This window comes from Gavialis gangeticus, unplaced genomic scaffold (genome assembly GCF_001723915.1).
Source record: "Gavialis gangeticus isolate Ggan-Ray unplaced genomic scaffold, GavGan_comp1, whole genome shotgun sequence".
In the NCBI taxonomy this organism is placed as follows: domain Eukaryota; kingdom Metazoa; phylum Chordata; order Crocodylia; family Gavialidae; genus Gavialis; species Gavialis gangeticus.
Window position 1 is genome coordinate 30265140 of NW_017728995.1, and position 13591 is coordinate 30278730.

The following is a 13591-nucleotide window of genomic DNA, read 5'->3' on the forward strand; positions in this document are numbered from 1 at the left end:
CCTGGCACAGCTCTATGAGTGCTTGTGGGGCACTGGCCAGGTACTGGAGGGTTTAAAGCAGAGAATGGAAGAAAGACGCATGTGACAGGTAAGTAAGAAGAAACGCTGGGAGACGCTGGCCAGCATAGCTCACTTTGGGCCAATGTATGAAGGCTGCCCCCATGCCATGCTTCCCACTGCCACTCACATCCAGGAGCTCTTTGAAGGTCTCATTTCCAAAACACGAAGCCAGCCTGAGAAGATCCCACCTAATGCAAGACTGTCTCCAGCCTAAAAGGTTCAATGTCGCTGATGTGCTGAATTGAGTCCTAAAGGAAAGGTGTGCATTTTGGAAGGATCAGTTCAAATGAATCCTGTGCTGCTGAGTTGTCTTCCACGTAACTGTTAAACTGCTTCTACCCCCGGGCCATTTCAGCAGCACAATTCTTACTGGAGGTGCGGCTCTCCCAGCAAGGCTGCTCCTTGCACCAGCGTAGTGCAACCACTTCAGCACGAGCGAAACCAGCTATCCAGGGAGGGGGGCAGTGTTCCCAACACAGCTATGACCACAACAGGGTCTCTGGCTAGCGTGGCCCTGCTGGTCAGGGATCACAGTCCTTGTGCCCCTCCTGCCTGGAGTCATCCCGTCACCTTCTGTCAATCCAAATAAATCTGGATTTAGAAAGTTTAAAAACAAAGCCAAAATAAAACCCCCAAATCTTGGCACTGCGAGCACTAAGCTGGCTTTGGCAGCAGCTACAAAGAGAAAGGTCAGGAGGCAAGTTCTCACTTGTCGTAAATCTCCTGATGAATACCGTCACCGGGACTGAGCAGCATTGAGGACCCCAAGCTGCTGTAGTCATGTAGGCTCCACGTGCCACTGGTCCCAAAGCTAAGGCAGAGGCAGTTGGTGGCTTTACATTTCACTTTGGGGTTGGACTGTTGCTTTAACAGCCCCATCCATCATGCAGGGGGAAGGGAGAGGAAGGCTCAGCCTGTCTCTAAAGAGGAAAAGCAGCATCAGAAGTGAGGGAACCGACCGGAGGACATGAAGATGGTTTCATGACCCAGGGCACAAGGATGCATCATGACAACAGAATGCCCCCAACCAGATCTGCCTCTGGCACTTCCCTGGAGGGAAGGTTGGCTTAACGGCTAGTTTTTTAACAGCTTCCTAAGAGGGAGAAAATTAAAGGCCATTTCACTGCCACGCTGCAATCCTGTCCTGCGGGAAAGGTCCCTCCTCCTGCCACACAGTAGGGATTTGTAAGTATCCCAGGGATGGCACCATCTCTGCAATTGTCCGCTCCATGGTGCTGGCTCCTCCTGGCCTTATTTTTCCACTTGGCCTGTTTCAAGCAAAGCAGAAATCCCACACACTCCCCGCAGGACAGCCAGGAGGTCGTGTCCCACCTTCCCCCACCAGGTGGAGCTCGAGTCACAAAAAGAGCCCCCTCCCCAACCGCACACCTCCGAGACGCCGTCGGGTTTTCTCCGGGTGGTTCCCAAACCCTGAACAGCGGGTGGTAGCTCTGTGTCACATACCGACTTCGTCCAAGTGCACGTGGTCACCATCAAGACCAAAGGACCTCCTGCGAAACTTGGCGCGGCGTGTGAAGGACACCATGTTTTGGGGAAGTCTGAGCTTTCCCAAAGTAGACAGTTTATTCTGCTCCAGTGCATTTGGAGATAAATGCAGAGTGGTGATAAAGGAGAGTGACATGCCTCCGGGAGCCTGGCAGTGCTGACAGGCAGATATTTGTAGGCCCTGTGGCATGCAGGCAAGGAGACAGCACCAAACCGATTAAGACCAGAGGCAAACCAGCAGGTGTGCTTTGTGCAGAACGTCAAGCACAGGCTTACGGGTTCTGTTTTACTCCATGCCCCACTGAACAGGCCTGATCATAAAGCTCCCAACTGAACCGGTGGGTAGCTAAACCTGCAAGAGAAGCACAACAGTCCTGAACATAGTCAACAGGACACAGAAGGAACTTTAGGCTGAGATCCTGGTAAGATGCATCCTACGTCTCACGTGTGATCATTAATCACAGTTTGCAGAAGCTTCCATGTGCCGCTACGAGCAATAGATTGCTCTGACATAAAGGGAGACTGCTCTTCCTTTGACATTCACTTACTTAACAACATTTTGGGATTCGAATGATTGTGCAAAATCTATGCTGCTACCCTCAGGAGAGAGGCCAAGATCCTCAAGCGTTAGGGAAATGAGCCTCTTGATGACTGCAGCTTCATAGCAAGGTTTTTACCTTGATTCTAATAAAGGAGGAATTCAGTTTCTAGACATGAAAGGGGAAAAAAGCCGCAACAAATCAGACTCCGTAATCCTCCACCCATTATTAATAGCTTCAAAACATTTTGCACTTAATAGAGCTATTCATTCAAAGACCTCAAAACAAAACGATGCCTGTCCCCGTGTAGCAGAGATGGGAAGGGATCCAGGGAGACAAAGAAATGTTTCTCAAAACAACAGAACCAAGTTTGGAGTTGGAAAGGGAACACAGATCTCCTCACCCTGCCCCCTGGCCTAGCAATCAGATGGGAAAGTGCAGAAAGCCAAGAAGGGATGAGCTACCCAGGCTGACTTACCAGATAACACAATCTTTTCCTCACCCCACCCCCTGCCCAGAGATCTCCTGCATTCATTTGGCAGTTGTATGCAGCCACCTTTCTTTAACAGCCAGAAAACTAGAAAACTTGCTTGCCCTTTGTGGCCTCTAAAAGGCTTCAGCACATTTCAGTTTAGACAAGTGTATATTGGTAAGTTAAATGTTGAAAGCAGTCCTCAAAATTTATGCTACTGGCCTCCCCAGGGCTCTTCCTCAAGTCCCAGCAGAGCCCTAGAGGAAACCACAATGTGTGAAGACAAATCATGGAAAGTTTTTTCAGTTCATTTCCTGACAACACCCTTCACATCTCGGAAACTCCTGGTGTAGCCAAATCAGGCTGCACATTACTGTAGTCAAAAGGGCAGATAAGCGAAGGCCTGATCACTCAATGAAAGAAAACATTAGCTTAGCCTAGCAGCTTCCTCCTGCACTGCAGAGCAGAGCGTGAGCCGTGAGAATGAGAAGTCAAGTCCTGACCACCCTCCACTCTCCTCTTTGTTGATAGAAAATAGAAAGACAATGAAAGATTTTGCCCATAAGGGACCAATAGCAGAGGTATACACCACTCAGCTGTGCTATTCAGAAGAAGCCCTCTTGAGTTTGGGTCTTAAATCCCAGCTACAACATATGCAGTGACTTATTCTTTTGGTGCTGGGACTGTTCACCCAACGCTGAGCTTCCCTAGTGCTTTTAAATTAAGTCTCTCTAATTTTTCACCAGCAGGTTGGAGTCACCTCTCCTTCAAGGCTGCAAAATCATAGGATTCATAGGAAACAGGGCTGGAAGGGACCTCACAAAGTCAGCTAGTTCAGGGCCCTGCTCAAGGCACGAGCATCCCTGTCTCTAACCTGCTTTTGAAAGTTCCCAAGCATGGAGAAGACATTTCGAGGAAGCCTGTCCCAATGCTTAACCACTCTCAGTCAGAAAGTTCCTCCTAGCCTCCAAAGGAAATTCTCTCTGCTGCAACTTGAAGCCGTTGTTCCTAGTCCTGTCCCCTACAGCCATGGAGAAAAGTCTATCTCCATCATCTCTGTAATCACCCTCCAGGTATTTGAAAATTATAAAATCCCCTGTCAGTCTTTTCTTCTCCAGACTAAATAACCTTAGTTCTTTCAGCCTTTCCCCACAAGTCTTGCCTCTCAGGGCCCTAATCATTTCTGTTGCCCTGTGCTGGACTCTTTCCAACCTGCCCACATCTTTCTGAAAGTGCAGGGCCCAAAGCTGGACACAGGACTCCAGGTGAGGCCCCACCAGTGCTGAACAGAGAGGAAGAAGCACTTCCCCTGATTCCTTGTTCAAAGCAGAGGTGAACATTGATTTCTACTAAAACTTTCTAGTAATCACAGGGTGGGAGACTCCTCAGTGCAAAGACCCTGTGTTGTGTACTTGCAGAGTGAGTGAACACGCTGTGGGCATCGCAACAGTTGTACTGCTTGCTAGCAAAGATTACCAATACAAGCTCTTAGGATGCAGCTTGCAAAACCACTCCAACTTTAACCCAGGGTCAAAGTTACAGCCATTTAACACACCCCTCTGGCTAAAAGGTCATACAGAAGTCTGACCTAACACCCTAACGGTTGATATCTGGTCCTGAGCAGAAGTTCCCTCTCCTTTTCAGAGAGGCCCAGACATACATTTGTCTATACCCTGCAACACCCAAATGAAGCCCCTGTTTTTGCAGACAAGAGTTCATAGGTTTAACCTCTCCTGAGCTACCCCAAGTCCCATGACAGTGACTCCTATTTGGAATAATAATAGGTACACAAGCTGCAGGGACTGCACCACGTACCAAACACAGTCAAGCTGAGCATCCAGAAAAGTAACCTCATTGCTCCCCATTCCTGCTTGCAGCCACATACCCTATTGCAAAGTTGCTGTCTTCCTTCCAATCCACAATGCGGCAGATGAAGAGGGTACTGGAGTAGTCTTCAGGCCTGGTTGTGAAGTCGAGAGGGCAGTCTGCCAAGGATACATAGGCTCTAGGCACTCTGTGGTCCACAGGGGAGAACATGGCACACTTCTTAAAGAGCTCACTGTTCTTGTCTGCCAGCAGTTTGATGAAGCCCGTCACCGCTCTGGAATGCTTCTTCTCCAAGATATAGACCACCTAGAACACAGAAAGGATTTCCTCAGCAAACAACTTCAAAGAAATGCATTTCCCCATAAGAGAAGGAAGGCTAGCACAGCAACACCGCAGAGGATCTTGGAGAATCACAGCTTCTACAGTAGGTTATCTAGGGTTGGGGTTGGGGTGCATATGCATATCCTAAACACAAAGTGCTCATTTAGAAAGCATTTTCTTAGGCCAAACGATGCTTGCCATCTTGCTTACGGCTATGGTGGGGCTGAGTGCCTTCCAAGTGCTAGCTCTCTCAAAGTTTTCTTGATTACAGAACAAAACCAGACAAGAAGCTCGTACTTCCAAGTGCAGAACACTAGCCACATGTACAAGCAAGTTCTGTAAAAAATCTTTCACTTGTACACTTCGCTGCAAAGATTGTGCTTCCAACATCCAAGGCAGAGCAGGCCAGTCCAAAAACAGTGCCTCTGGTAGATCCAATGTTGACCACAGGAGAGGAAAGGATGTGCTGTGGGCAATTTGGCAGAAATTCTTACTCTGCTTTTCTGAAGCAAAGGGCTATTTTACCTTTACACAAATTGGCTTTGAAAAGAATAATAAATCATATATCATTAAATGATCATTTTGGAGAGGTGTTCATCACTGTAGACTGTATAAATTGCTAGGGAACAGAAATATTATAGCTAATTTGCTAGGCTTATGTAGAACAATCCTTTCCGAAGGGCTCAAAATTCACCTCATTGAAATCCTGATCCAAGGAATCAGGTTGTACTGGAGACCAGAGGTTGACCCAACCCACTACCCTGCCTCTGACAATGGTCAGAACAAGAAAGAAAGATTCAGAAGAACAGGAAAGGGGCAAAACCCCCATGTGCCCCCCACAGAGTTCTCAACCTGGTCTCAAAAGTCAGAGACTGGCTGAAGCTCTGAAGCCTGAGGTCTGAAAGCATTTCCAAACACGGTTTTGTCTTTTTACTTATCAATTGGCACAACTCTGGATATTCAGAACTCCATTTCAACAGTCAACCCCCTTTTCTGCATCTTGCTAAATCACTCTGTATAACAAACGCACTTTAAAGGAGGGTATGTGATAAAAACAGCAAGATGCTAGACTTCCACTGAAGACAGTGAAGAAAATTATACAAAGAGGAATTGGATCCGACACCTACCCTCAGAAGACCACGTGGAAGCCAACAATAAGACCGTTTCAGCTTATAGGAGCAGAATAAGGGTACAGTCACACTGATACACACCCACACTCACAACTGACAGTGCCTTCAGCGTGGAGTTACCTTAGCAGTCCTTTGGAGAAACCTGTCTGGGAGAAGCCTTGGATCATTCACTTTGGGGAGGTTTTCTGGTTTGGCACCCTGCATGCCACCGCTCTCTGCATCCTTCACTGCATTAGAACAGACATACCTAGTGGTTACTTTACACATTTTTCCATCTTCAATTTACATTAGTTTTTTCCTGTAAATTGACACAAAGTACAAGTTTAGCCATTAATGAAGGAAGCCAGCCCATCTGAATGGCAAAATACCAAATGCTATTTAATATTTCTCCAGGCAGCTATGAAGCTCTTCAATTATTGTGCATGTTTGTTGAAGAGATTTAAAAAAAAAAATCAATACAAATCCAGTTGTTACAAGCGCATCTCTACCAGGATAGCAAACAAAATGGAGGAACACGCATTCTGTTTATTTCAATGCAACAAGCTGTTTGAATTGCTTGTCATTTTGTAGTGGGGGTGTCATTAACATTATATAAATCGTCCTTTAAGGGTTTACGTTCATTTAATGTCTAATTAATTCCCTTAAAAATGCTAGTTGAGGTTATAAAATGTATATTTATCTTTGGAACTGAAACCATATCTTGTAAGCTGACACTCTTTGGCTGCGGACCAGGGTTATTAAAAACCCTTAGGAAAAATAATCACTTATGTATAGCCAATAGCCACTCCTCCCCGCCACCCCCCTTAAAATCCTTCCATGGTTACCTGAAATGTTTAGGCTAATTTCCAAGCAAATTTTCATGTTGAATTTCAAACTGGTTGCATATACAGGTGTGAAAGTTTCCATTACAGGTAACTGGCACCTGGCCACACTTCTGCTAGTCACAAATGGCTGAACCGATCTTTCAATTTGGTGAGAGAAAGCTTGCATTTAGGTCTTGATACCCCAGGTTAAGTAACAGAAGCAATTTCGACCAGCCTGGAAGTGAATCTAGAATGGAAACACTTATGCACCATTCACTACATGGCCAGAGGAGAATAAACTGGGTTTTTTAGGTAAACTGAATTTCCATGTGGTTATGGCAAATTCCCTTAAGGCAGGATCCTGATGAGAGAATGGCTTCCCAAAAGGACCATCTCACCAGCCATCAGCAGAAAGAAGGTAATTTCCAATGGAGGGAGGCCTCATAGAAGAAATGAGATCAAGTAATGTTCTGCGGGAGACCATGCTCCAAACACAGACACCAGAGTCTTTAAAGCATCAATACAGGCCAGCATAAGATGCCCATCTGTCCAGCGGGCCTCCCTGCAATGCAAGTTTCTGGTGACGTGACGGATGAATCGTGAAGAGCCTTGTACTGGGAAAAGCTGCAGCTGCCAGAAGTGGGGAAGAGTCAGCCGGCTCCATGGGACAGAACCCAGACAAGAGCACACGTGGGCCAGACAGGACTGCCCCGCCGCCTGCGGCTAGCCCCAAGTGCAGCTGCTGCGCGCTGCCATCAAGAGGGCACCGTCACAGATGGGCATATGTTCAGGGATGGTGAGCGAGGCCCTCCAGCAAGATTACACTAGCAGCCATTTGGCCATGACTGCTATCATTAGAATAATAACCCCATTTTTCATATGCTTCTAAATTGTCCGCAAAATTGCCAGTTGGTATGAAGTTCTGCGGGCAGAGGCTTTGCTCAAAGGCAATTTTTTCCCATCCGAGTTTAAGTAAATCCCTTCAACATTTTGTAAGGGAAGGGGAATGCATGTGCACAGAAGGGTAAAAAAAAAAATCCCTCCTCTTTCCCCTTTTATTAAAGTAATCAACCCTCTTTATAATCAGACCAGGGCCGAGTGGCACCCTGGAGACTAACTGATGTAGAAGCTTTCCTACAAGGCAGCCTATTTACAAAAGCTTATGCTTCCCTGCACCAGTTAGTCTCTCAGGTGTCACCCTCCTCTGCCTTCTGCTTGACTTCAGACTAACAGGGATAACTACCTCTCTCAACTCAAACCACCAGAAATCAAACCTGTCATCTAAAGAGCCTTCAGTGGAGGGTAAATCCTTGACAAACCTGCTTGGACAATAAGAGTTAAACAATGGGAAAGTGAGGACCTTGTGGTTGTGAAGCCAAGCAACGAGGAGAACAAACAGATGCAACATTTAACTTTCCTGCCAACCACAGGTCATATCAAGCAACAATTTGGAAAAGCAGAAAGGCCAGGAAAGCTGTTCTTCAGTGGAAATTATTTGTTTAATTCCTACATGCATGAGGTGATCTTAGCAAAGGTACATAACAAAGGACATATCCCAACCATTGGTTAATGATCTATATACAGTGTGTCACATGGCAGTTTTCCTACCCAAAGAATGGGATGACCAAAAACAAAGGAAGTCTGGCAGGTCACAGAGCGGACCTTATAGCAGGGGCAGGCAAAATACGGCCCGCAGGCCAGATCCGGCCCTATAAGCCATTCCATTTGGCCCGTGGGGCCCCTCCAAAAATCAACTATTACCAGCTTGCACCTGCCCCTCTGAAACCCGGCAGGAGAAGTGGGTTTCCAGAGCTCACGCACCAGACTGGGTGGGCTTGGCCTCCACCTCCATGGGCTCCTGACACTCCAGCTGGGAGCCTCACGTGGAGGCACTGAGCACCATGGCCTGCAACGACAGCTGGTGAGTGGGGAAGGGAGCTCCTGCCTGCAGTGGCGGGAGCGACACATGGTGGCATGGAGCCCACCTGGCGTGCGAACTGAGAGCCACAGGGAGACGCATGCCATCGGGCGAGGTGGGCTCTATGTCACCGTGTTTGGAGTGCTGGAAGCCACACGTGGAAGCATGGAGCCTGCCTGGCCCAACGGTACATGCTTCCCACCTGCAGTGTCGGGAGCCCCACATGCTGACATGGAGCTGGCTCCGTGCCACCACGTGCAGCCCCTGGGACTCGGTGGGAGCCGTACGCTGCTGGGAGGCTCTGCCTGCCGCGGGCCACAGGCACCCTGAGGGCCCGCTGCCTGCTGCTGACACTGGTGGCAGAGGCTTGAACCAACGGGGGCTTGCACCTCTATATACATTATGCAAATGCATGTAAATCAGGACAAAATATTTTTGAAATAATATAAAAATATGTTATAGTAGATGTTTGATTTTTAGTATGATTTGGTTTTTTTCCAGTTGCAGGATGGCAAACTCCCTTCCCAAAAAGAATACTTTCAGGGGCAAAGGGAGGGACTTCTGGTGGCAAAGGTCAGGAGTTAAAGGCGGCAATCGGGGGGAGGGGCGGCGCTCCTGTCAAGGGGCAGGGCTACCCCTGCAGACCTCAACAGCTCACCAAAAGTCATGAAGTGGCCCTCCAGCTGAAATGATTCTCCAGCCCTGACTTATAGACTACCTAATCAGAGATCCATAAGCTTTCATAAGCACCAGCTTGCTTCAACCAATGCTCATCAGGTTAGAGAGGTCAACTAGCTTGTTGCCTTCCAGATGGGATATCTTAAAGTGCATCTCACCACAGGGATTGACAAGAGTGAGCTTTTGCTCACAGGACACAATCAGTAGGCTGGGACAAAGATTAGGCTGAGGTCTTTGCCAGAGCAACAAATGTGAAGCTTACTTTCCAACGAAAGGCAATGGCCAAAGCCAGCACACTCTAAGAAAGACACATACAAGGGCAATTACCAGAGAAGCCCTGTTCTCATTATGGGGCTATTGCTTTGTGAAGTCACCTCCTTTCCACCTCACCTTCCAAACTGTATTTCAGGGTCACTTGCATTTTTTCATTTGGTCAAACTGAAATCTACTTTTACCTCTCACTTGGGAGAAGAAGAGCTGGTGCCTTGTCCTCATAAGACCCCACGCTGAGCAGACACAAGCAGAACAGAACGACCTACTGGCAGCACGGAAGTGCTCCCAGCTCCTGGAGAGCACGCTCTGGGCCAACGTGGCTCAGCTTTCCAGTCTCCTTTTCCTGGGATGAGGGACAGGCAACGTTTCATCCCTGCTGCTGAAGCCAAGCACAAGAGCTGGGCAAGTTCTGAAACTCTCACTTGGGTTGCTGGTAGAGTTTACCTGCCTCTTCAGCTACAAAGTCAACCAGAGGTCTCTGGCTGACATGAAAAAAAACCTTTTGTCTCGGGATACTAGTTATTTTCCAGTTCCAATACCCAGAAAATCCTAAGATTTGCATACAGAGACTCAGTGAGCAGGGAGAAGCTGGAGTCTGTGACCAGACCTCCAACAGAAGGGGTTTGATCCTCAGTCTACCTAATTCTTGTCCATTGTTTCCTTATCAACGTCTGTATTTGAAAGGCTGTTGTGCCTGATGGGTACAATGGCTCTCAAAGAGGGTTTGGGAAGGGGGCACCTTCTGCGTCCTTAAAGAAGATGCACAAAGAGATTCAGACTTTTTCTGAGACTTCCCAAACCATGAAGCATAGGACCAGACACCCATGTCCTCCATGACAAAGCAGGGACTGGACACCAGCATAGAGGGCTGCCCAAAAGATGAGAGATGGCCAGGGTGGCAAACCTCTATCTATGCATTTGAGAAGGAGAAATACAAGCCCTTTGACATAATCCAGGGCCCACGGGACTGAGCCGTCAGGACCCTAACACTTCTGTACGGGAGACTCCTCCATGGCTGAAACCAGGCGAGAAGCAACAGGAAGATTACAGCTGCCAGGATCCAGGGAGGACCTGGCACCAAATTCTGCTGAATGCAGCTCCGTCGCAGACATCTGAACTGGCACTTCACTCTTCCAAACCCCGCCTTTCGGCCCCCCGAAAGCCAGGGGGGGTCCGTGAGGCCGCAGTGGGAAATGCTGAGTGCAAGGATGCAGAGGTAAGCACACCGCGTGAACAGGAGGTTGAGAGAGGCAATTCTCAACAGGAGAGTTTGCTGCTGAAAGGAGGAGGTTTCTGGGCAGGGGAGGTGGGAAGAGGCTCTTTGCCTCATGCCAAACCAAAAATGAATTATTTTGACCCCTTTACTGTAGTGGTTATCCAATGACCATTCAATATTTCCACCCTGTGCAATGACATGTTTTCTGAGAAAGATTTACTATGTTAGCTTGGGCAACACTTCATGAGCTTATCTTACAGTGAAAACACACTTCAGCAGCTAGGATCCAGTGAGGCTGTATTATAATCCCCTTGTTTTCCTTTCAGTGATTATCTGACAAACCAAAATGGTAATAGCTTTACTTAAAAAATTAGGCATGAAATGCAAAAAACCTCTCAAATTAGTTATGTTATTACCAACAAATTCAATCCAGCAATTGTGGCATTTGCATCCCTTGCTAAACGATCACTTGAATAGTTCTCCTGTGTAGTCAGACGGCTCTGGCAAGCATTCACGGGCTAAACATTAGCAAAACAAGCCCCCCAAATTTCCTTTTACAATTAGATTACCATGACACTAAAAGGATGGCCAAAGTGGACCTGAAGTCATCAGATTAAATTCCTTATTGGTTGTGACAGATCCAAAATTACTTTCTCTGCGTTTGCATTGGTCACTGTGGAACTTTGTGATTCTTTCCAAAAGGCATACAATTAAAGATGCAATATCCACTTGCAAATGAAAATATATCACAGTTTCAGATCTTAAAAACAACTGACGGGGTGGCAGGGGGAGAGTCTCCCACACTGGATGAAAAGAAGAAAAAGTAAGTGAATGCTTACTATTTCAGCTATAAAGTCTTAAAGAAAAGAATCTGGTCCATTCGTCAAGGCTCTCAACTGGAGGCACCACTGCTATCAACTCAATCCCACGTAAAAACTGCACTTGAGCTTAGTACTCGATCATTACACCAGCGCATGTGCAAGTCCTTCAGCACCAGAAAGTCTGCTGCTGGCCAGCGAAGTAACAGACTTTTCATTTCTCTGTTGTTTGTTTAAATGGGCAGCTTTCGGTACATAATGTTTTGTACCACACGCAAGTGAAGTGACTTAATCAAGAATAAATTGGTTGTTTGTAGATTTAATCTCAAAAAGATGGTGCGCCATGCTCCACCAGGAAGCATCTGCGAAAGCTTTGTCCGTTCCAGCACAAAGGAGCCATCTATAGTAAATAAGAAATTTCCTTACGAACCACACAAGGATGTGGAGCGTGATATACTCACCACCAGATTAAACAGACTAGGGCAATGAATCACTTTGAATGGACAAGCAAAGGAGAGCAGTGTGATAAGAGTTGCGAATGCAAGGGACTAAATGGTGCAAGAATTCAGATTCCATCACCAACTCTACTATGATTTTGCTCTGCAAGGCTGGGGAGTTCATTATCATACAACATAAACCTCAGTGCACTGCAACTTAAGGACAAAATTGTTCCTCTTATCCTTATTTGGAGGGATACTGGCAGTGGCCAAGTTTGTATGCTATATGTTCCAGGAGCGGAGAATGGTTTTGATTGATGAAGTGTGTTCAGCTCACTCTGATGGGGCCCAGCCACTTCGCAGCTTTTGAAGCTTTTCTCAGGGGCGGAGCACACGCTGTCCCGTATCAGCTGGCTGGTGCTAGTGTGCAGTGGGACCTTTCTGCCGCGTATGAGAAGTACCGAGACAGCTCCGTGCATTTACAAATCAGAGCAGTGCCAAACCTGACAGGATTCCCAAGACGTTTCACAATGACTGCTGTATACAGAGCAACATCTTTACTGGGCTTTTCTTTGAAGATACATTTCAGCAACCCCACCGGCAGGTCTCAAGTGCAAGCTAATGCCTGGAATGACCAAAAAGCCATGTTATGGGAATGCTAAGTGGTGATCTGCATATAAAGACAAGAGCTTAAAATCCTAGAAAATGAGGGCTGGCAGGGACCTCAGGAGGTCACATCTAGTTCAGCCCCCTGCTCCAAGCAGGACCAGCCCCAACTACATCATCCCAGCCAAGGCTTTGTCTAGCCGGGTCTTGAACACCTCCAAGGATGGAGAGTCCACCACCTGTCTGGGTAACCTGTTCCAGTGATTTACCACCCTCCTCAGGACAAAACTCTTCCTAATATCCAACCTCAGCTTGCCTTGCTGCAACTTAAGCCCATTGCTCCTTGTCCTGTCGTCTGCCCCAATGAGACCAGTCCAGCTCCAGCCTCTTTGCAACCCCCCTGCAGGGAGGTGAAGGCTGCTATCAAATCCCACCTCAGCCTTGTCTTCTGCAGGCTAAATAAGCCCAGTTCCCTCAGTCTTTCCTCATAAGTCATATGCTCCAGCCCCCTAACCATTTTCGTTGCCCTCCACTGGACTCTCTCTGGTGCCCTCCCATGGTGCAGCTGGGCTCCTGCCGGGGTCTCTGATCCGAGCTTGTTCTCCTCCGCCCCGCCGGCAGTGCCCTGCATCCCAGAGTTCACAGGCGCCTGCTGAATTCCCCAGGACCGCACAAGCTGCCCTGCCCAGGCCCAGCCTCTCCAGCAGGGACGGCTAGGCCTGCTGGCTGTGTCTGCTCCTGTCCCTGCTCGGTGCTGGGGCAATCTCTCCCCCGGGCTTGGGCACCTGGACTGCAGCAGGTGCCTGGGCATTACTCCCTGGGCATTTGGAGCTGGGCTGAGAACAACACGTGCCAGGCTGAGGGTGCCTGAGCCCTCATGGACTGCTGTGTTGCTGTTGTCAGTGGGCCTGCCACCAGGTTTTCCCATGCAGAGCCTGTGTGCAGGGAGCCAGGAATTAAAACCACCTTGAAACGCTGCATCCTGGC

General features: G+C 47.9%; 1 protein-coding gene across 2 annotated transcripts in view; it reads right to left on the reverse strand.

The window, feature by feature from the left end:
* DIS3L2 (DIS3 like 3'-5' exoribonuclease 2) overlaps positions 1 to 13591 on the reverse strand; it is a 288990-nt gene that overhangs the window by 158627 nt on the left and 116772 nt on the right. For both annotated transcript variants that reach the window (XM_019503424.1, XM_019503425.1), the window contains exons 8-9: positions 5976 to 6082; positions 4463 to 4710 (exon numbers count right to left, since the gene is read on the reverse strand). In XM_019503424.1, coding sequence (XP_019358969.1) covers positions 4463 to 4710; positions 5976 to 6082 — 355 coding nt within the window. The remainder of the gene's footprint in view (positions 1 to 4462; positions 4711 to 5975; positions 6083 to 13591) is intronic.